The sequence below is a fragment of the Pithys albifrons genome, chromosome 2 (genome assembly GCF_047495875.1).
Source record: "Pithys albifrons albifrons isolate INPA30051 chromosome 2, PitAlb_v1, whole genome shotgun sequence".
Classification (NCBI taxonomy): domain Eukaryota; kingdom Metazoa; phylum Chordata; class Aves; order Passeriformes; family Thamnophilidae; genus Pithys; species Pithys albifrons.
The window spans coordinates 19,135,889-19,156,380 of NC_092459.1; the positions used below are offsets into that span (position 1 = coordinate 19,135,889).

Below are 20,492 nucleotides of genomic sequence, written 5' to 3' on the forward strand. Positions count from 1 at the left end.
GCTGCTCTTTTTCAAAGACAGCCAGTAATTGCAGCCACAGCTCAAACTTCGTGCAGCATGTCAGTTTGTGGCATACTGTGACAAGATTTCATAGTAGTTCAGTATGATTCCAGAATTCAGGTTCTTTCTCTTCAATGCTCTTTGTGACATGTGAAGATATATGTGTTATGTCCTCATAGACATGTCACTGCTTAATAGGCTGGAATTAGATTTATTTAGCACAAATCGAGATTCTGCTCTACCTGATATTGTGTCAATTGATGCCTTTTTTTTTTGGTTTGGTTGGTTTTTTGGTTTGGTTTGAATCATAGAATTGATTAGGTTGGAAAAGACCTCCGAGATCCTCCAGTCCAACCCTCGATCCAACTCGTCCGTTTACCAGATCATGGAACTCAGGGCCATGTCCAATCTCAGTTTAAAAACCTCCAGGGATGGTGAATCCACCATTTCTCTGGACAGCTCATTCCAATGTCTGATTACTCTCTCTGGAAAGAATTTTTTTCTGATATCCAACTTAAATTTCCCCTGGCAGAGCTTGAGCCCATGCCCCCTTGTCCTATTGCTGAGTGCCTGGGAGAAGAGACCAGCCCCCACCTGGCTATAACTTCCCTTCAGGTAGTTATAGACAGTGCTGAGGTCACTTCTGAGCCTCCTCTTCTCCAGGCTAAACACTCCCAATTCCCTCAGCCTCTCCCCATAGGACTTGTGCTCCAGTCCCTTCACCAGCCTTGTTGCTCTTCTCTTGACCTGCTCCAGCATCTCAATATCCTTTCTGAACTGAGGGGCCCAGAACTGAACACAGCACTCAACGTGTGGCCTCACCAATGCAGAGTACAGGGGAAGGATCACTGCCCTGGTCCTGCTGGCCATGCTAGTTTTGATACAGGCCAGGATCCCATTGGCCTTCTTGGCCACCTGGGCACACTGTTGGCTCATGTTGAGCTTCCTGTCAATTAGTACCCCCAGGTCCCTTTCTGCCTGGCTGCTCTCCAGCCACTCTGTGCCCAGCCTGTAGTACTGCAGGGGGTTGTTGTGGCCAAAGTGCAGGACCCGGCACTTGGCCTTATTGAACTTCATCCCACTGTTTTTTTTTTCTTTTGGAACAGGGTCCCCAGGAAGCAGCACCAAGCCTGACAGAGTTGAAGAAGTTTTGAGTCAACATTTTCAGGCACATGGTGTGATTCCTGGGGCTGACCTGTGCAGGGACAGGGGTTACACTTTGATGATCCTTGTGTGTCCCTTCCAGCTCAAAGTATTATGTGATTTTCCTTTCATCCTAAGGAGTTTGTTTGGAAACTAATGGAACTTGTATATTTACTTTGCCATTGCTGACTCTCTTAAAAAATATATTTAAGGGATTATCAGTGAAGATAAATTTTAATTGCACTGAAATACACTTTCTAGATAATTCTCATATCCCATTTTCAAGAGGAAGTAAAGCGAGGATTTTAGGGCCAAGTACAACTGCAAATACATATCACAACTAAAGGAATGCAACATACAGTATATTTTGTAATAACTGAGGGGTTTTATTTGCATGCAAATGCACTGGCCACCCATGGGTATGTTCAGGAGGAATGAGCAGGACCTGTAAGTGCTTTCAGACAGTGCGTACGTGAGTGAGTTATTGGAACTTGTAGTGAGAGTGTCTTGGTTTGAGATAAGCAACTGCCAACCCCCCCAAGCACAGAGAGAAAAGCCTCCCTCCTAACACCAGGGAAAGGGAGGAAAAGAGAGGGGAAAGAAAAAAAAACACTTCAAACTGCATTTATACTAAATCTACATATATTTTTCACAGAAAGAAAGAGACAATTAGAAGAGAGTACAAATATACACTCACACAAGTCTACAACAACAAGTTCCCCACCTCAACTTCTTAACGAACACACAAATTCTACTATCTTAACTACACATTACTTAAGAAGAAGCTTATTCCCCAGGGAGACAAACCCAAGCAGAAAGGAGAGACCCAGAACAACGCAGTTTACTTTCCTGAGGTACCCTGTGAGCCAGTGGTGGGCCTGGTCCTCTCCATCCCCCCTGGGACAGCATTGTGCGTCCTCCCAAGAGGAGGGCTGAGAAGCGACTGCCTTAACCACTCCCACACTGGTTCCTCCTTCCCTGGAGATGATGTCATAATGTGGTATGGAATACAAAATTACTGGCTAGAAGAGGTCAGCTGTTAGCTCAGCCCAGCTCAAGTCAGCTGACAGCTTCGGCCTAGTCCACACTTCAGGGCCCAAATCTAGGCCCACCTAGGTGAACCCATAACATTCTCCACCCCTTATTCCATACCATATTATGTCACTCATATCTTAGGTTCTCATGCCTAAACATTTATTGTTTCAGGGCTGATTTCCACCCCTCCATAATGTGGCTAAGAGTCCATTAGGATGGGGTAGATATTTCAGATGGAAACAAAGCAGGTCAACTCAGGTTATCTCATCTGATGGTTCATGTCTTTCAGTAGGGTTACCATCCTCTCTTCAGGAGTCTCTAGTTTCCCACCGGGGTTAAAATAGTGTTCACAGTCAGATCCACCCCTTGGCCTCATCCACCTACAGGTGGTCTGAGGCATCATAGGCCCACTGAGCCAGGAACAACCCTCCCCCAGCCAGTCCAGGGTGTGATGTTCTTCATTGGCTCGGCTCTTGGGCACATCAACACTCACACGATGGGTTTTCAAAGATTCAACTCAAACGGCAGTGTCCCACCACACGTCAACAGCTTACACAAGCTTCTCTTCATGTCTTTCTCCTCGGTCACACAGCAGTACTACAGTTCACCATGTGACCCATCCCCCTTAGCAGCAGTCCTAACAGCTTTGGCAGCCTCGGAAGCAGCCCCGACAGCAGCACAAGCAAGCAGCAGAGGCAGGAGCAGCCCCGGCGGCTCGCCAGCCCTGGCTCGCTTGCAGCCCTGGCTTGGCTCGCAGCCTCTCACGGCTCGCGGCCTCTCATGGCTCGCAGCCTCTCATGGCTCACAGCCTCTCACGGCTCATGGCCTCTCATGGCTTGCTCGCAGCCCTGGTGGCAGCCCCGCCAGCGACAGCTCTGGCTCCTGCGGGTCGCTCAGCACTGCGGGCGCTGGTTCTGGGCGCCGCATCTGTAGGGTTCTCTGCAGGGGGTTCTGCGGCACCTCTTTTCCTCATTCACTGGGGTCTCACAATGGCAAGCACGCTTCACAACTGTGGATAACCTTAAGAATAGTGTTCACGGTTAAATCCACCCCTCGACTTTATCCACCTGCAGGTGGCCTGAGGCACGATGGGCCCATCAAGCCAGGAACACCTCCTCCCCATGCCAGTCCAGGTGAGATGCTCCTCATCAGCTCCTGGACACATCAGCATTCACATGATGAGTCCTCAGGGATTCAACTCAAACAGCCGTGTCTTGCCACACACGAACAGCTTACATGGGCCTCTCTTTTCTGCAGTGGCTGCATTCACAGCAGGCACCAGTCGAGCTGTTTGAACTCACAAAGACAGTGAAACAGTGAAAACGAGCATTCAACAGCAAGGGAGAGTTGTTTACATTTTCTGTTCTGGATGTACTTAAACAAGGCACTTATCAATCTATGTTTCTACAACAATCCTCCCGGGAAGCCTGCTAAGATTCTGGGACACCTGCCAAGGTCCTCCGTCGCTCCCGAGTTTCCCGGCCAGCGCACCATTAACTGTCTTGGTTTGAGATAAGCAACTGCCAACCCCCCCAAGCACAGAGAGAAAAGCCTCCCTCCTAACACCAGGGAAAGGGAGGAAAAGAGAGGGGAAAGAAAAAAAAACCACTTCAAACTGAATTTATACTAAATCTACATATATTTTTCACAGAAAGAAAGAGACAATTAGAAGAGAGTACAAATATACACTCACACAAGTCTACAACAACAAGTTCCCCACCTCAACTTCTTAACGAACACACAAATTCTACTGTCCTAACTACACATTACTTAAGAAGAAGCTTATTACCCAGGGAGACAAACCCAAGCAGAAAGGAGAGACCCAGAACAACGCAGTTTACTTTCCTGAGGTACCCTGTGAGCCAGTGGTGGGCCTGGTCCTCTCCATCCCCCCTGGGACAGCATTGTGCGTCCTCCCAAGAGGAGGGCTGAGAAGCGACTGCCTTAACCACTCCCACACTGGTTCCTCCTTCCCTGGAGATGATGTCATAATGTGGTATGGAATACAAAATTACTGGCTAGAAGAGGTCAGCTGTTAGCTCAGCCCAGCTCAAGTCAGCTGACAGCTTCGGCCTAGTCCACACTTCAGGGCCCAAATCTAGGCCCACCTAGGTGAACCCATAACAGAGAGTGAGGCTGGGTGCAGAACCCTTTGTGACATCATAAGAAAATATTTTTAGGTTTTGCATAATGATTATAAAATCCTACACTGGGGCCACAGATTAAATCAATGGCTTTTATTTATTTTTAATACATTCTTATGATATTATGGGAGTTTTTCACTTTTCCCTATTTGCTGTCCAAACAAAGGTAGATGTAGTGCTGAAAGTTGTGTGGGTGCTTTTCCATTTACAAGTGTATACCATGCACTATAATTCTCAATTTTATTCTTGTCAAGTAGGTTTTACTGTGGTTTTGAGAAGTAAATTCCGCAGGTTTATTTGTATCAATCCTAATGTATACAACAGGGAAAAATGATAGTGAACTTTCATCTTTGTCATGCGGATGTTGTGAGAATGAATTAATTGTGTAGCTTTCACATGCAATGTTAAATAATGTCTTTTCATTAGCCACAGCTATCCGACACTAGACCTTGTTTAAATTAAGATGCAGTTAAAGTCCCTAATAAAGCTGCTTCTGCCACTACTTGATAAGGAAAAAACTACATGAGATGAAAGAATGGAATGTAACATATTTATTTAATTTATTATGCTTATGTAACATATCTTTTCTTTGGTGTTTGGACATTCTATTCATGCATAGCTAATTAGGCAGTAGCAAGTCTGTGCTAGTTAATTTCCCTACCTCAGAGCAAATTGAAATACTGAGTAACTTGGAAAAATTAATTTCCTTATGTTCTGTCCTCTAGACTGCTTTAAAAAGTTTCTTCTTTTAACCCATGATTAAAAATTCCCTGGTGTTTTCCTCTGTATATGTTGAGTGAATGTATGTGTTAGCACCCAGGAAGGAGCTGGAGTGGGCTAGATGCTAAGGCTTCCTTGGCAAAGAGTAAAATCCAAAAATACTTCCAAAATGGTCAGTTGAGATGATATGTCTAGTTTGTGTTTCCTTCTTTAGTATGTCTGTGCATATGAATTTATGCATGAAGAGTGGATATTTAATATTTCAAACATGAAAGATTTCCATGGGTATTTTGTGAAATAAAATAGGGCATTAATCTTGTTCTATCAACAAAAGAAAATCCTTTTTTAAAATCTAAATGGAAATGGAAAATTTTATCATGGCTGTAAGTTCTGTTTTTAATTGGTTACTGTAATGGAGTGTCCTTAACCAAGCCTATTTAGATAAGAAAAGGATATGCTGCAGACTATGCAGGGAGGGGGAATGGCAAAGCTGGTAGTTCTGAGAATTGGGGATCACATTGTGTCTTTCCTATAAAGGACCTACCTTCACACTGACCAACTAGGACTGGAGATTGGATCTTTAATGCTAGGATAGTGTTCACGTGTGATGGCCTGTGCTTGTGCTGCTACTTTATTAGAAGATGTTGTCTCTGGCTCTTTTTCATTCCTTTTCTTGGAAAACACCTGGTTATCTTGCAAAGTCGAAATCCTTTCCTTTAGGTGAAGACTTGAGGGGTGTTTATCCGGGCCTGTTTCCAAAGGAAAACCAGCTTTGTTTGCTTGGCCGGATGGTTACCTGACAAATACCTTCTTGCCCAAGGGAAGATGGAGAATGGAGAGCAGAGTGTACTTTCTGTGTCAAATAGGCTACGTTTTGCATTTTCATCTCTGAATCTCTCTCTCTCTCTCACTGTTTGTGGTACATGGCACTATGCCTCATGATTTCTGTGTGAAAATTATTAGAAAGCACTGGGTGTATTTCCTCATATTGAGTATACTTGCCAGCAATTCATCCCAGTTGCCCTACACTGAGTTGCCTTTTACAACAGTTTTAGGACTTAAAATAAGTTTTAATCTCTGTTCTGTAATTAGTTGAGTCTATCAAGGTAGTTTAATATATTGTGATGAGATTTGGAGCATGGCTGCAATGCAGTATGGTTATTGAGTCATGAATGGGTGATATGTTTTGTTTCATATTTACAGAAAATTAACATATGATTTATGTTAAAATTTAAAAGTCAAATACTGAAATTTCAGTGTCTGTACAAGGACATTATGAGAATTCATTTAAATGCATAGTCTTCATATTACTGCCAGTACACTCTTTACCTGAGAGAGAATCAATTGTAACTCTTTATTTCAGAAGTGAGAGGTGTTCTTAAAGACCAAATGTAGTGGAGTGCTGGGTGTCCATCACCCACACCACTGTCCCCAGTTCCTTGGGAGAAGCTGGGTGAGAAACCTTGTTATGCTGAAATTTAGGATTTAAAATGTTCTTCAACGACGTGGAAGTTGTTCTTTTTAAACTGAAAATAGGCTGAGGATATTTCCTAGGAACCTACTGTAAAAGTATTTTGTACACATTTTTATGCAAACGATCAGCTCTCTAGAGCTGTGACTGGGATATTTCCTGATGTGGAGACACACAGAGCAAGGAGGCCAAGGACTTAAATCTGGATATCCTGTATGCAATTCAGTGCTGTGATTGTATCTTTCCATGGTTATTTTTTGTCATTTGCCTGCCAGTGCTGGAACACTAAAATAGTCCTAGTTCCTCTGTCCAAGAGAAGGAAGTCTATCTTGAGTCTGTGGGTTAGAGTGAAGTTGAAACAACTGTACTCTCATAAAAGTTTCCAGTGGGATGACTTTACATATTCTATCAACAAAAAACAAACAAACAAAAAAAAAACACAAAAACCCAAACCTTATAAGAAGTTTTTGATTATCTCTACTAGAGCTGCTAGACAGCTGTTGTCCTAACCCTAACCCTAACCCTAGTTGCTGTAGAGACAACTGTATTTTTCTGCTTTGGGAGATGCTTTTCCTTCTTTGTTCTGTACGTATTTATTTATTTAACTTTTGTGCTGTTTTTGGAATGATTTTTTAACTTAAACTGTAAGCTGTTTTAAAAAGCTAATTTTTGACTGAGAGAAGTGGTGGTTAAATTTTGGCTTTTATAATATCAAAAAGATGTTTTATGATTTAATTTATGAAAGGGGAGAACACTGGCCCGAAAATTGTATTTACTTACTCTGATTGGGGGGTTGAAATAGGAACATTGCTTAAGTTAAACTGTATCTATGAATGGAGTTGGTCTTGGGCTAAGCAACCCTGTTAGGTATCTATTTTCAGCATACAGACAGTTACAAATGATGCTAAAAGGAGAGCCAAGATTTCAGAAGAATGAGAACAGAATATGAATTGTAGTTATGAATGGTTCCTTGTCTTTGAAACTGGCAATAGCTTGCTGGTGTCTGCTATCCCATCTGTAAAAGAATAGTTTATTTATTTCTGAAGGTCACATTTCTCTCGGTAAATGAAGGAAAATGCATTGTTTAAGGTAAGGATCAATTATTCATTGTGACAATTCAGACAAGTTGTGTAACAAAGAGTAACAAGAAAATTCCTATTGCTAAAACCATTTATGGTGTCACATGTCACTCCTAATTATGTGTTTTTTCTTCTAACCAAGTGTATTTGAGTGTTGGGGAAAACAAAATAATAGAAAATAAATAGATTAATAAATGGCTTGTTTCTGGTTTTAGCCTCCACAAAGAAAACACAGTATACATAGATACAATTATATCTTATTTTATTTTGAAGAAAAACAATAAAAAAACTTTACTAGGTGTATATAATGTGTTAAATGATCAAATATGATTTACTATTATGGATTTCTTGAATGTTGACTTTATTATTGTGTATTACTTGGTGTTTTCTTTCTGAATAACAAGTTATAGTTTGTTTTTTCTTTCCCTGTTTACTCAGCTGCTCTGTAAGGTGATTTTACTGCTGAGCTTAACTTGTTAGCTCTGTGCAGGGACAAGGCCCAGACATGTTGATCAGAAAGAGTACCTTGATGATGAGATAAAGGCCTTTCAAGGGTTTGCAACAAAGCTTGATCATTGATCTGGAGTAACTAGTATTGATTGCTTAAAAAACCAACCAACCAAGCAAACAAACAAAAAAATAAAGGAATTTGTGCTGAGTTTTAGGTATTCTTTTTATGAAAGTTATCTAAGCTAAGCTCTGAAATTTTAATTTCAATTAGTGAGCCAACATATGGAGAGGGATGAGTTATTTTTTAATTTGCTTCTTTTGACTGTTTGGGGCTTATATGTATCATTACCTGGCTGGGATAAATTGCTGGCAAAGAACTGAAGGATTTTTATTTTCTTTTTGGGGTTCTTTAATTCTGTTTCACTAATCCTAATAAATACTGACTAACTATGCCTAAAGCCTCTGTAAAGATTCTACTCTATAGTTTACAGAAAGATAAGCTTTTTTAATACATTATTATAACTTTCTTATCTTGTGCATGAGCACAGGTAAAAGCTTGTTTGCATTATGATAACCTAAAGTGTCTGAATTGTTCAGTGAAACATATAGAATCATAGAATCATAGAATCGATTGGGTTGGAAAAGACCTCCAAGATCATCGAGTCCAACCCTTGGTCCAACTCTAGTCCATTTACTAGATCATGGCACCCAGCGCCACGTCCAATCTGTGTTTAAAAATCTCTAGGGGTGGTGAATCCACCACCTCTCTGGGCAGCCCATTCCAATGCCTGATTACTCTCTCTGTAAAGAATTTTTTTCTGATATCCAACTTAAATTTCCCCGGGCAGAGCTTAAGCCCGTGCCCCCTTGTCCTATTGCTGAGTGCCTGGGAGAAGACACCAGTCCCCACCTGGCTATAACTTCCCTTCAGGTAGTTCTAGACAGTGATGAGGTCACCTCTGAGCCTCCTCTTCTCCAGGCTAAACAACCCCAGCTCCCTCAGCCTCTCCCCATAGGACTTGTGCTCCAGTCCCTTCACCAGCCCTGTTGCTCTTCTCTGGACTCGCTCCAGCACCTCAATATCCTTTCTGAACTGAGGGGCCCAAAACTGAACACAGTACTCAAGGTGTGGCCTCACCAATGCAGAGTACAGGGGAAGGATCACTGCCCTGGTCCTGCAGGTCACGCTATTTTTGATATATTAGGTGCTGGTTGCTTTTGCTGCAGAGAGGAACTGAAATTATCCCTAATCATCTGAGGAAAACATACTTGATAAACATTTTTGGGAGAAAACTCCTCCAACCTCCTATATAGATTTTCTTTTTTTTCTTCCTCATTGAAATAATCTTTCGAGGAAATGTGACCTTGTCATAGTTTCATTAAAATGAATACAGAAGACGATTTAGTCTGACAAAGGAGGATTGTTGCAGGAATGCATCTCATCGTTAAATAGTCTGTTGTTGTTGAGCTCAATAACTTTGTTTAGGTGAAAGAATGATGGTTTCTGAACAATCTTCTGTTAAACTGGTGCAGGTTTCTCTAGGGGCAGTGTGCAGACCAAGGCAGAGTTTTCTTCCCACTCCATGGCTAACTAAAAGGAGGTAGTGAGTAGGACTCTGAGGCTGATGGACTGAAAGGTCCCAAGAAAACACCATTGTTGCTCAGCTTAAGCCAGTATCCACTAAGGTGGTACAATTTCTGGTAGAAGCTGTGCTAAAAGGGTGTTGTAAAACAGTATTTCAGAGAGTTCAATCATGTAACAATTACTGTTTTGATGAGTTTGCTTGAATTCCACAGGTATCTTTTTTTGAGCTGTAACAGGACCCTACTATATTAGGGCAAAGAAGAGCAAGATGTATTAAAACAATAATAAAAATGCTGAGAAAGGGGATACTATTAAACTCCCTCCCCATTACCTGCTGGGATAATGGATTTGTTAAATTTTGCATATATTGTACTTTGTTTACAATTCAATCTATCTGAATAGTTCTCTTTAGGCGGGGTGAAGTGGTAACAATAGAAATGAGTAGGTGAGAAGCCAGCTGAAATGCAAAATATTTCCAGTGTTGTCCTGGATTTACTGAACGTAACCATTCTGCTCTATGTATACATTTTTGTGTAGTAAAAGATACAGTAAGTTGCTGTAAAAAAATTAATTTCCAGCTTGTTTCTTGTCCAGAATACAATGAGGAGAAAATAGTTGAAGTTATTTTTAAGTGCGTGAACAGGTTGCATGTGGTGCTTTGGGTGTTAGATGGAGTTATCGTTGGGAATTAGGAACTTTTGTCAGTGTATCCAAAGAGATAAACGGATCCCTGAAACTGTGTGCATCTTCTGAGCCCCACCTGGGCAATCGCTGTGGAAGGAGGCTGAACATATGAACAGTCAGTGTCAGCATCTGTTGGAAGTCAGATGCTTTTAGATGTTCCAAGTTCTGCTTTTGCAATGTGCCAGCAAGTGCTTCAGTTCTGACATTGCTGGAGAAAAGCTTGGACCAGTGACCCAGAATTTAGGCATCTCCTTGCCTAGGTCATCTGAAGGTTCAGTCTAGGAAGTATGTAGGGTTGCTGGAAAGGTATAGGAAGAAACATGATCCAAAAATTAAGTCAAATCTCTTGCTATTTCATATCCAGAATGTGTCACCCTGGTAAAAAGATGTTGCTAAACGCAATCCAAGAGCTAAGATAACTTGCACTTTTGCTCTGGTTGGGTTTCAGCCTCCTTTTTAGTACAATAATCAGTTTGTATACCTGAACTTTATGTTTTCTTTTGGTAGAACTGGGATCTCTTGCTCCCTGTTTCAGGTCTCCAGGGTGTCTTTTTGCAGCTTTCTGCTTCATGGGACTCCTAATTACTCTTAAAGAGCTTTCAGGCCAAGGTATTATCAGATGATACAACAGTTTTATATTGCTAATTAGAGTTAAACAGACTGTATTAGAGAAATGTATATGTATGAAACCATTAAACAGAAATTGTTTCAAAGTAAGGGTAACTGTTTTGAAAACTAAATATTTATACAGGAAATCTGATAGGTAAAAGAAGTGTAGAAATAAATAACAAGCCAGACTGGTCTCACTAGTGGAAATTTCCTTAAAAATAGTTACTTTTTCACAAATATGTCAACTATATGGTCAAAACTACATTTCCTAGAATTTTTTTTTTCTTCGCATGATATTCCTGTCATTACCCAGCACACTCTGTCCTTTCACTGCCAGGGCTGGATACTTCATTTTCTCAATGACTTTGCAGTTTTCTGCCGTTTGATTTCTGTTTTATTAAAGCTCTCTGTTTTTCCTGTTGCATTTGACAGCATGTTGTAGGTGAGTTCAGTGCTTCATGCACACACAAGCTGAGGGTGAGCTCGGCAGCGCCTCTGTCATCAGCACTGACATCACCAACAGGCACATCAGGCAGTGACGTGGCTTCTGTGATGTGACTGCTGTGCCTCATGTCGGGTGTCTCATGGCATTTATCCCAGTTCAGACTGGTGGCCTCGGTATTAAGTGTATTGGTATTCCTTTAATACTAGTAGAAAGTTAGTAGCCTTAATACAGATAGATGCCTTTCAGCACAGAGAGGGATCTCCCATGTATTTATGCAGATTTCCACATAATGTCTGTACATGGTTTCGTTACAGCATCAGCAAAATTTTTTTGTGAAATTTCAGTGTCAGTATTGACTAATAAGGTGCTGAGGTGGAGAAGACCTGCTCGGGACCAGGCCCAGCCTGTGTTTTTGACCGTGCAGGCAGTACCAGTGTCACCAGTGTCCTGAGTATGGAGGCAGCTAAAGTAAATGGTCATAAAATGCTGATTCTTACATGGCAGCCTTTCTGGTTATAGCATAGCCAGCACTGAAACAGTCTTGAGGAGTTACAAGGGAGTGCAAGTCTGCTGGTGTTCCTGCCACTACTCTCTGGACAGTCTGGTTCGTGTCTAATGTTTTATTTTGATATTTTGATTTTTTTTTGCAACTTGGTTCTTTTAATTTTTAGCTAACTAAAGCTTAGATTTTTAGCACTGCAAGTAGTTTGTAAAGTTCAGGGGGTTTTGCTATTTGTCAGTCTTTCCTAACATCCAGAGATCTGGGCTTGATTTCAGGGAATGCAATTTTTTAGTATTAGACATGCTGTTGTTAGCAGTCTGTCTGAAACTTGAGCTGGCAGACTCATCGCTCTTTTGACTCTGGTTTTGTTTTTTATTCAGAATAATAATATCTGTTGTACATGCTTGACTACATAATTAGTATGTAATGTGTGAATTTGTGAAATACTAAAGAGGAATTTGTACTTATTTCTTTGTAGTTTATTTGCAGGTAAGTCTTGTTAATTCGTGTGGTTTTGCTTTTGTTTCCATCACTGGAAACACTTTTTGCATGAATGTGTACTGTTTAGTTTGGTTAGGGTTTTTTAGTAACTGTTTTCCACAGAGACTTGTAGCGCTGACGTTGCGGTCATGCTTTGGGTGTGTGTGCAAGCTGTGTGTAATTAGCAGCGTGCCTGGACCGCAGGGACCTGGGCTTCCTGCAGCAGCAGCTTAGCACAACTTCAAGTGTAAGGGGAATGAAAGTCCTTGGCTCTGATCTGCTTCCCATGGGAAGGAGTGCTCAACGCATGTGTTTTTGCATGCACAATTTTGTTTTAGATGTTTCTTTTTCCTCAGCAAAATAGACACTTTCCACCTGCATGACTGTGTGAGGAGCTGATTTTTGGATGCCAAGAGTATGCTGGTGGATGTCAAACGTGACTTAGAAGTGTCAGTAAAGGGCAGCATTTGCAGAAACACTTACTCCTAAAAGCCAGCCTTCCTCCTCTGGAGTTCCTCTTGCCCTGCACCTTGTGCCTCTACCTACCTGTGCATGTGCCAGTAGAGGAGTGCTTTGGGAAGGGCCTAAGAGCAACGTAGCTGGGTACCAGAGTGAAGAAATGTTTAACTTCAGTTTTCTCTCCTGATACTGAAGAACCAGTGGTCACAAGTGGGAAAGGAGAGTGGGTTGAAAATAGCGTGGTGCCTCCTACCTGTAGCAATGCAGCCTAAATCAGTGCTTAAAAGCTGGGAAAAATGACAGGCTGTCCAGTGGTGACTGAATTTCTTAAAATCTGTCATCGAGGTTCCTCTGTATATGAAGCAGTTGCCATTTTCCAAAAGTTTACAAGTTGCCCAAATTGGGGAACTTCTGCAGGCATGAGTGTTTCTTAGCACAAGGTTTACCTTCCTGACAAATGTCCAGCCTCTTCTATGAAACTTCACCTGAAATGAAAGGTGAACAGTCTGAGATCCTGTTCATTCTGGAGCACAGTCAGCATGATGTATTTGGACCCAAATGGTTAGCTTTACAAAAGTAATTATAACTTTAAAAATTCAGTCATTTCCTGATATCTGAACACTTCCAGTTCTTACTTCTATGTAGTGCCTTGTACACTTACTTTTGAGGAGCTGGGCAGATTTTCATTGTCTAGAAATATGGGTCGGTAAAGGGAAGCGTATCTTATCAGAGAAATAACCAGATATATCAAGGTTAAAAAGTACTCAGATTGCTAAGCCTGCTGGTTTGTTTTGACTTGTAAACTGTATGTTATCGAATTTTATAATTACTAAAAGTAGTATGAAATGGTAAACTTTTAAATATTTCTTTTACTGAAAAGGTTTGTGTATTTCAAGGTGCTCAAGTATTTGTAGAAAGTTGAAGTATTTGGGGAATTCAGTTTGAAGGAAGGTGTGTCTATGCAGTCCTAAGTGTCTTGTTGCAATCCAAAATGACATAAGTGAAAAAGATAAATGTTTTAAAACTGCACATTGTAATAAGAGCAAGCAGGTCCTGCCAGTCTGCTTTAGGTTCAGTGGTATTCATATTTTTTCATTAAAAAATAACCAGATGTGTTTCATTTGAAGCATTGTACACTTACTTTGCTCAGTCTGTGTAAGGTATTCATATGGTAGAAGTGACTAAAACTGTTTAGTGAGTCTTTTAAAATATGATCGACACACTTCCTCTTCTATTATTTTTATTGTTTATTTTCATTATTCTATTTCTAAAACTATTTTGCAAACCTTCAAACATAGCTTAAAGTATTCACGTTTCTTGATGGCCATGTGCCTGTTCATGTCCACTGCTCCCAGGTCTGTTGTTGCTGGGCTCCAGACTGCTGAACTGCTTGTGCCTGAAGTTCTATTTCTTTCTTCCTTTATTGTGGTTTTGCATTGAAGTAACTCAGATGACTTCTTCAAGACCATCTCTGATTTATGCAATTGCAAGGTTGGATAGAGATTTGGGGTGCTTTTTCTTGCTCCCCCTTTGAGTTCACATTTGTATTGAAAGTGCACATGATAGTAAGTGCAGAGTTATTTGGTTTTACTTCTGTGTCACTAAAATAAATTAAGAAAACAATAAATGAAGCTTCACTAGCCTAATCTGGCCTTTAAAATTAATGTCACTCTTTTAACTCCTCAGCTGTATTACATTGAACTATAAATAATCTAAGGATAATGAATGGAAAAGCACATGGTGCCAAGAATGCTTCTCAATTGGCAGAGTGGCCAAAATTTGTTTAAATTTGCTTATGCCCCAGCAGGTCTCTGTAAACAGAGCCTAAGTGAGCTTGTTTTTGAAGGAAGCGTAAGAAAAGTCATTTTACTGAATAACATATCACAGAAAAAAGTCATAAATCTGTGTGTTGTGCTAACAATTTTGAGAGTATATATTCCTTTTTTAAATTCTACATTAGCACTTTCACACTTAATTTAACTTGAAGACAATTTTCCCATTATATCAGATTTTTTTTCATGCTTTAACACTCCAAATAGAAATTTTTAGAAATGCAAGAATTTCCCTGAAGCATTTGCAGAGCTTCAAAGGGGTATTGGCATAAGATGAAAAAGTTTAATCAATTACTGTATTCTCATTGCTCTGGTTGGCACACATAAAGTCATGGATGCGAGTAGTGGTAAAAGGGCAAATTGGATTTTTAGTAACTAATTTAATTATTTGAAGTAATTCCAGACAGATTCTGTAATGCTAAGTAGTCTGTGATTATTACATTTTTTAAAAAGTGAATTTTAATAGTACGTTAAAAAAAAAGAAAAGAAGGTTGTCCTTTAGGTGTTTTCTACAGGGGAAAATGCCTTTGAAATTTCCCCCCTTCACACAGCCCTCAGCCTCAGTTTTTTATTGCAACCACTGTTGCCCTGAAGTGTACTTTTTGTCTTGATCCTTTTGATTTGCAGGTAAAGGTTAGGTGGAACTGGGGCTTTCTTCATGAGCATGAAATTTTGCAAGATTTATGGTGGGGTTTAGTGGCCAGATTCAGCCCGACTCTAACTCTGCTGTTTTCCTAACTGTAGCATTTCACAAGTGCTTTTGTCTGTGTGGTGGTGTGACATAACACAAAGAACGGTGGGAAAAGTACATATTTTTAAAAGAGGAGTTTGTCTTTTTTTGAATGACATAATCTGTATTTATCTTCAGTGATAAGCAGCTCTTAAGTTGAAGCAAAAAGCCCCCACTTTGTTTTTATTTTTGTTGTTAAAACACTTTTTCTGTCAAATAAAATAGTATGCCCTGGAGATTAAAAGTTTAAAGGAGAATATTTTTGTTAAGTATGAGTGGAAAGAATCTGCAAATTTAAAAGTTTAAAATTTGTACCTGCAGAATTAAGCAAACGCAGAAGTGATGTAAAGCTAAAATCAAGCTTTAAAACTTTCTGAAATGAGGATGTTTGTCTCAGTCTGCCCTTTCTAAAGGGCGTGTAATCTGAGAAAGGAGTTTCTCCCTTTTTTCCTTTTCTCTATCTTTTGTAATCTTGACCTGCTGCTCCCTAGGTGAAGTGATTAGAGGATCTTTCCAGGTGCTGTGTTCAGTTATAGGGTTTTGTGTCTTGTTTATGATGCAAAGGAAATGTTTTGGAATGAATGAAACAGGGCAGTGTTAACAACCATAACAGGAAAAACATTAGGTGGCACCTCCAATTTTTGTTTTACTCTAGTTGAGAAAATCAATTCCAATGTTGAGATTTCTTTTCACCATTATGAAACATGGGTTGGTTGCTTGTTTTAGAGGAAGTAGGGGGGGGCATGTTGAAGGGAAATTATGCATTGGTTGACCAGATTTTGCTCCTGGGTCCCAAGTCATTAGTTTTGCTTGTAGTGTCTCAAATTACCTCTTTTTTCCCTAGTGCCAGATCTTGGCTGTCTGACAAACAGCACTGCGCTGGACTTGGGTGCCTGGGGAATTGTATCAGAGGGAAAGTGTTGGAGTGGAGAGTTACCAGGCACCTGATACCTAAGTTACCATTATATACCTAAGTTACCTTTTATGTAGAATCCAGATACTCTCTAACCTAACAGTCCCAAAACCTCAGAGGTGTCTGCTGCTCCCATGATGTTCCCCTGCATGGCTCAGATGTTTTTTCAGCATATACAACAGTTTTTCTTTTGCCAATGTTGAGAATTCACTTCCACTGAGCTGGGGGGTTCATGCCTCTCAGATGAGCCTTTCCCCAGCAACGCCCCAGTTTCCCAAGTGGCCTAATCCTGCAGATACGATCAACTCATTCCAGTAGCCTCTTCTTCCCCCTTCTCCCACCATACAGAGCTACTTCATGTATTTGAAGTGGTTGTTGCTGTGGTTCACTTACACAGTACAGTGAGAGGAGGGGCAGAGAGCAGCACAAGTACATCCAAAAGGGTTCTCAAGCACTGGAAGAGGCTGCCCAGGGAAGTGGCTGAGTCACCATCCCTAGAGGTATTTAGCAGGCACGTAGATGTGGTGCTTGGGGACATGGTTTAGTGGTGGACTTCATACTGTTGGCTTAATGTTTGGATTCAATCTTAAGGGTCTTTTCCAACCTAAATTCTATGATTCTGTGAAAAAATGTGGCTTTGTGTCTCTTAACTGCTTGTATCTGCCATCTACTTATTTATCTGCCTAACCTGAGTGAGTAGCCAACACTTCACACACTGGTAATGTCAGAAACCACTTTACCTGGCATTTCAGGTGTTTGTGTTTTCCAAATTTGAAGTAGGCAATAGGCATATTGAAAACATAAAAAACTGAAAAAAACCCCTGGAGATAAAACATTATCTCCCCCTTTTCTTTCTTTTCTTCATTACAGTCAAGCAACAAGTAGTACAATCTAGTCAGATGAATGCTGAATCAGGAGAATGCTGTGTTTGTCTTTAATCACTTCGAAGAGCTCTGCAGGATTTCTTGCATCTTTCAGGGTAAAATAGAATTGCTAATGAACAAAAGCAAAAAATGAGAAGCCTTAATCCAAAGGCTGAGTTCATACAGAGGGATTTTTAAAGGGCATCAAAATGAAATTAAATGTCCTGCTGCCTGAGCTGTTAACCATGACAATAAATGCAGAATAACTCTTTTTTTTGTTCCTTACTATTTTTTACAATTAATTCACTTTTTCTCCTGCAGAGAGCCTGCATGAAAGATCTTGTTATTTGTGGCTATGGTAAAATATGCTGGCTCAGCCTGCCTGAAGAAACAGAAGCCTTGGCTGGAATGCTGATTACCATGACAATCTAAGCAGTCTAGAGCTGTGGTGTGTGTGGGTTTTATCATAAAGATAAAACACATGTCCTGGATGGTAGAATAGCTGATAATATCATCATGACTCAGGAGATCCAATTGCCCTTGCAAGACTTTTATTTTTCATTTTGTTACCTGAAAGAGGAGGCAGGGAGAACCTTTTCAACTTCAGGTATATTTTAATAACCCATTAGTGTGTTTGCGTCTTTATCTATTTTAGTAAATGGTTTTATGATGTAGATACATGAGGGGGCTTAAATATTTGTGGATTTTCCACAGTAGCACGGAGGGAAACTGCCTTGCACTTCTACCTGTTCCTACTCCCCAGCCCCATGTACAGTGCCAAATCTGTGCTACAGTGTCTTCACAAGCAAAGACAAAAACCCTCCACATTCGTACTTCCTACCTATACTAAAGTGTAATTATTTCAGCCATTATTTCTTGAAAGGTAAGAACTGAAAAGTCAGTCCTCCCCCCCTTCACCAGAGTGAACCTTGTGGTAGTAGGGCTGCATGAAGTTGTTGGTTTAAATCTATTGCAGATTGGAGTAGAAAAAACAGTCTGCTGGTGTCATGAAGTATGTGAAGAAAATTACTGTCCCTGGCATTGGACACTGTTAAGAGAGAACAGATTTAGGAGTTTGAGTTAGAAAGGAAAAACGAAGTTATAAAGTCCCAAAGTCCCTGTACAAATAAATTGACCTGTGAACTTTTCTCATTTAAAGAATTGGCTGTTAAAGGGTTTTCCTGAAAATGTTTTGGGTCATTACAACAAAACCAAGAGTATTTGCATTATCACATCTTAGTTGCTTTCCAAGTAATTTTCTTGTTTACGCTGAAGGATTTATTGAAAACTGCATGAGGTTATCAACACGTCAAGGAGCTTTTGTTCTGTTCCAGTAACCCAAAAATCTGAGGGTTCATTGTATAAGCTTCATTTGTAATGTGGAGCACTTGCTCCCATGAAATCATTATTAAGAATAAACAACCAAAAGCATGACTTTCTGCTCAGTTCTAGAGCGTGAACCAAAAGCTGTGGGTACGAACAATGAGGATGAGGATGAGGGAGAACAGTTCGACTTTGATAGTGGAGATGAGATACCAGAAGCCGACAGGCAAGCCATTGTGCTGCCCCCTCCTGATTCTGGAAATAACATAGAGCACCAAGAGGCTGATGCCACAGGTAAGTCAGCCTGTCAATCTGCACCTCTACTAGGCTAAAGAGCCAAGACTGATCACAGGATACCTTTTTTTTACAGTGCGATAAAAATACTATAAAAAGAGGTTTCCATGCAAATACAATGCAAGTGTTCTGAATATTCCTGCCAGTTACACTCATGGTAGATTTGACAAGGCAAATGGCCATCACATATAGTTTGTGAAGTTTCCCATCCAAGTGAGACACCCAAACCAATGGATTGGTCACAGTCACAGTGTCATGCTACAGTAAAGCTTTATGCCCTTGCAGATCTTAAGGCATTTTGCTGATTGCTGATCTTAAGATGTTGTGCATTAAACTAAGTGGAGTTTGAATGTAAGAATTTTGTTCATAAGCAGAAGTCTTACTAAACATTAAACCATTTGTTACAACACTTGCAGATGTTCCCATTGCTGAGGTGCAGTGTAGAAATTGCTGTATTTCTTCTCAAATCACTAACAGCTGGTTTTACTTACTTCGATCCAGTTTCATTTTGTAGGCAGAGTCATTGTTCTAATGGCAATTAAAGGTTAGATAACTCTTCGAGTGACTATGCACTTTGATAACCTGGAACTTCAATGACATCTTTTCCCGAAAATTTGTTGCTTGCTCACCCATTTGTGAAGTTGTGCTTACAGCTCAAACTATGTGATTGCTTAGGATGCAGTTCTGCAGCTCACTTCAGAGGGGCCTTTCGTTCTGCTGTGTCTCAAAAAATACCAGGAACTTTTCATGAAAGAAAAAAATTACGTTTTCAAAGATGAAAACTTGGAAAATTATTTTTTTCCTTAACAGAGTGTTTTCAGAACTGTTCTTTGAGGAGTGTCCTCAGTGAACTTTTTCTGTCCTCATGCCTATTCCTAAAATGTTTCTTATATGTGTGAGATCCAGATAATCTAGAATCCAAATTTTAAACTTCAGGGTTTAAGCCTGTTTTGAGCCATGTGCTTATGACAAGCAGAAGAGGACCTTGGCTACTTGTCAGATGTTCTCCTATGCAAAATTTGCAATCCAGTTATTGTTTTTCCATGGACGTCCTTGAAACTCACCTTGTTTTGCTACTGTTGCATTACTCATCTGTAAAATGGAGAGGATGGCACTTCTGTTTGGGAGTTTTGAGCCATAGATTGTAAGCAACTTGTATGGTAAATATCAGGTCAATGTTTAGGATACTTGCAAAGAGTGATATTAGGACAACTTGAAGAGGTATGAAAAATAAAACATTATCTTTTTGTTTAATTTTTCAGCTAAAGGAGCTGATCATTTAGAAAACAGTGAAAAGCTGCAAACATCAGAACCTGCTGTGGAAGGTGCTCCAGCCAAAGTAAATCCCTACTCAGTCATAAATATTTCACCAATCCAAGAAAAGGATCCATCCTCATCACCAGAACCAAGTCCTCAAGATGAATGTGCAAGTCCAAACTTGTCTGCTGGATATTCTGTTCCTGTCCCTTGTGGATATGCTGTGCCATCTAACTTACCTTTGATCCTGCCAGCATACTCCAGTCCTGTCATAATTCGCAGTGTTTCTGTAGACGAAGAAGGTACTGTATTTAGGCACCTTACTTTATTTGAAGGGGAATTCTTGTTTAATTTCATGTACCTGTGCTCCTTTGTTAATGCCTGTATAGCATTCAGCCTGGATAAGTGTGGAAATGATTAATGCTAATTCCTTTTTAATGTCATGAAATAATTTCCAGAGCCATAGTTAAGTGT

At 40.3% G+C, this 20,492-nt stretch overlaps 1 protein-coding gene across 2 annotated transcripts in view; it reads left to right on the plus strand.

Moving 5' to 3' along the window:
- The window catches only part of ARHGEF10 (Rho guanine nucleotide exchange factor 10), a 116,831-nt gene that overhangs the window by 14,733 nt on the left and 81,606 nt on the right, over positions 1-20,492 (plus strand). For both annotated transcript variants that reach the window (XM_071548437.1, XM_071548438.1), the window contains exons 3-4: positions 18,591-18,761; positions 20,024-20,320. In XM_071548437.1, coding sequence (XP_071404538.1) covers positions 18,591-18,761; positions 20,024-20,320 — 468 coding nt within the window. The remainder of the gene's footprint in view (positions 1-18,590; positions 18,762-20,023; positions 20,321-20,492) is intronic.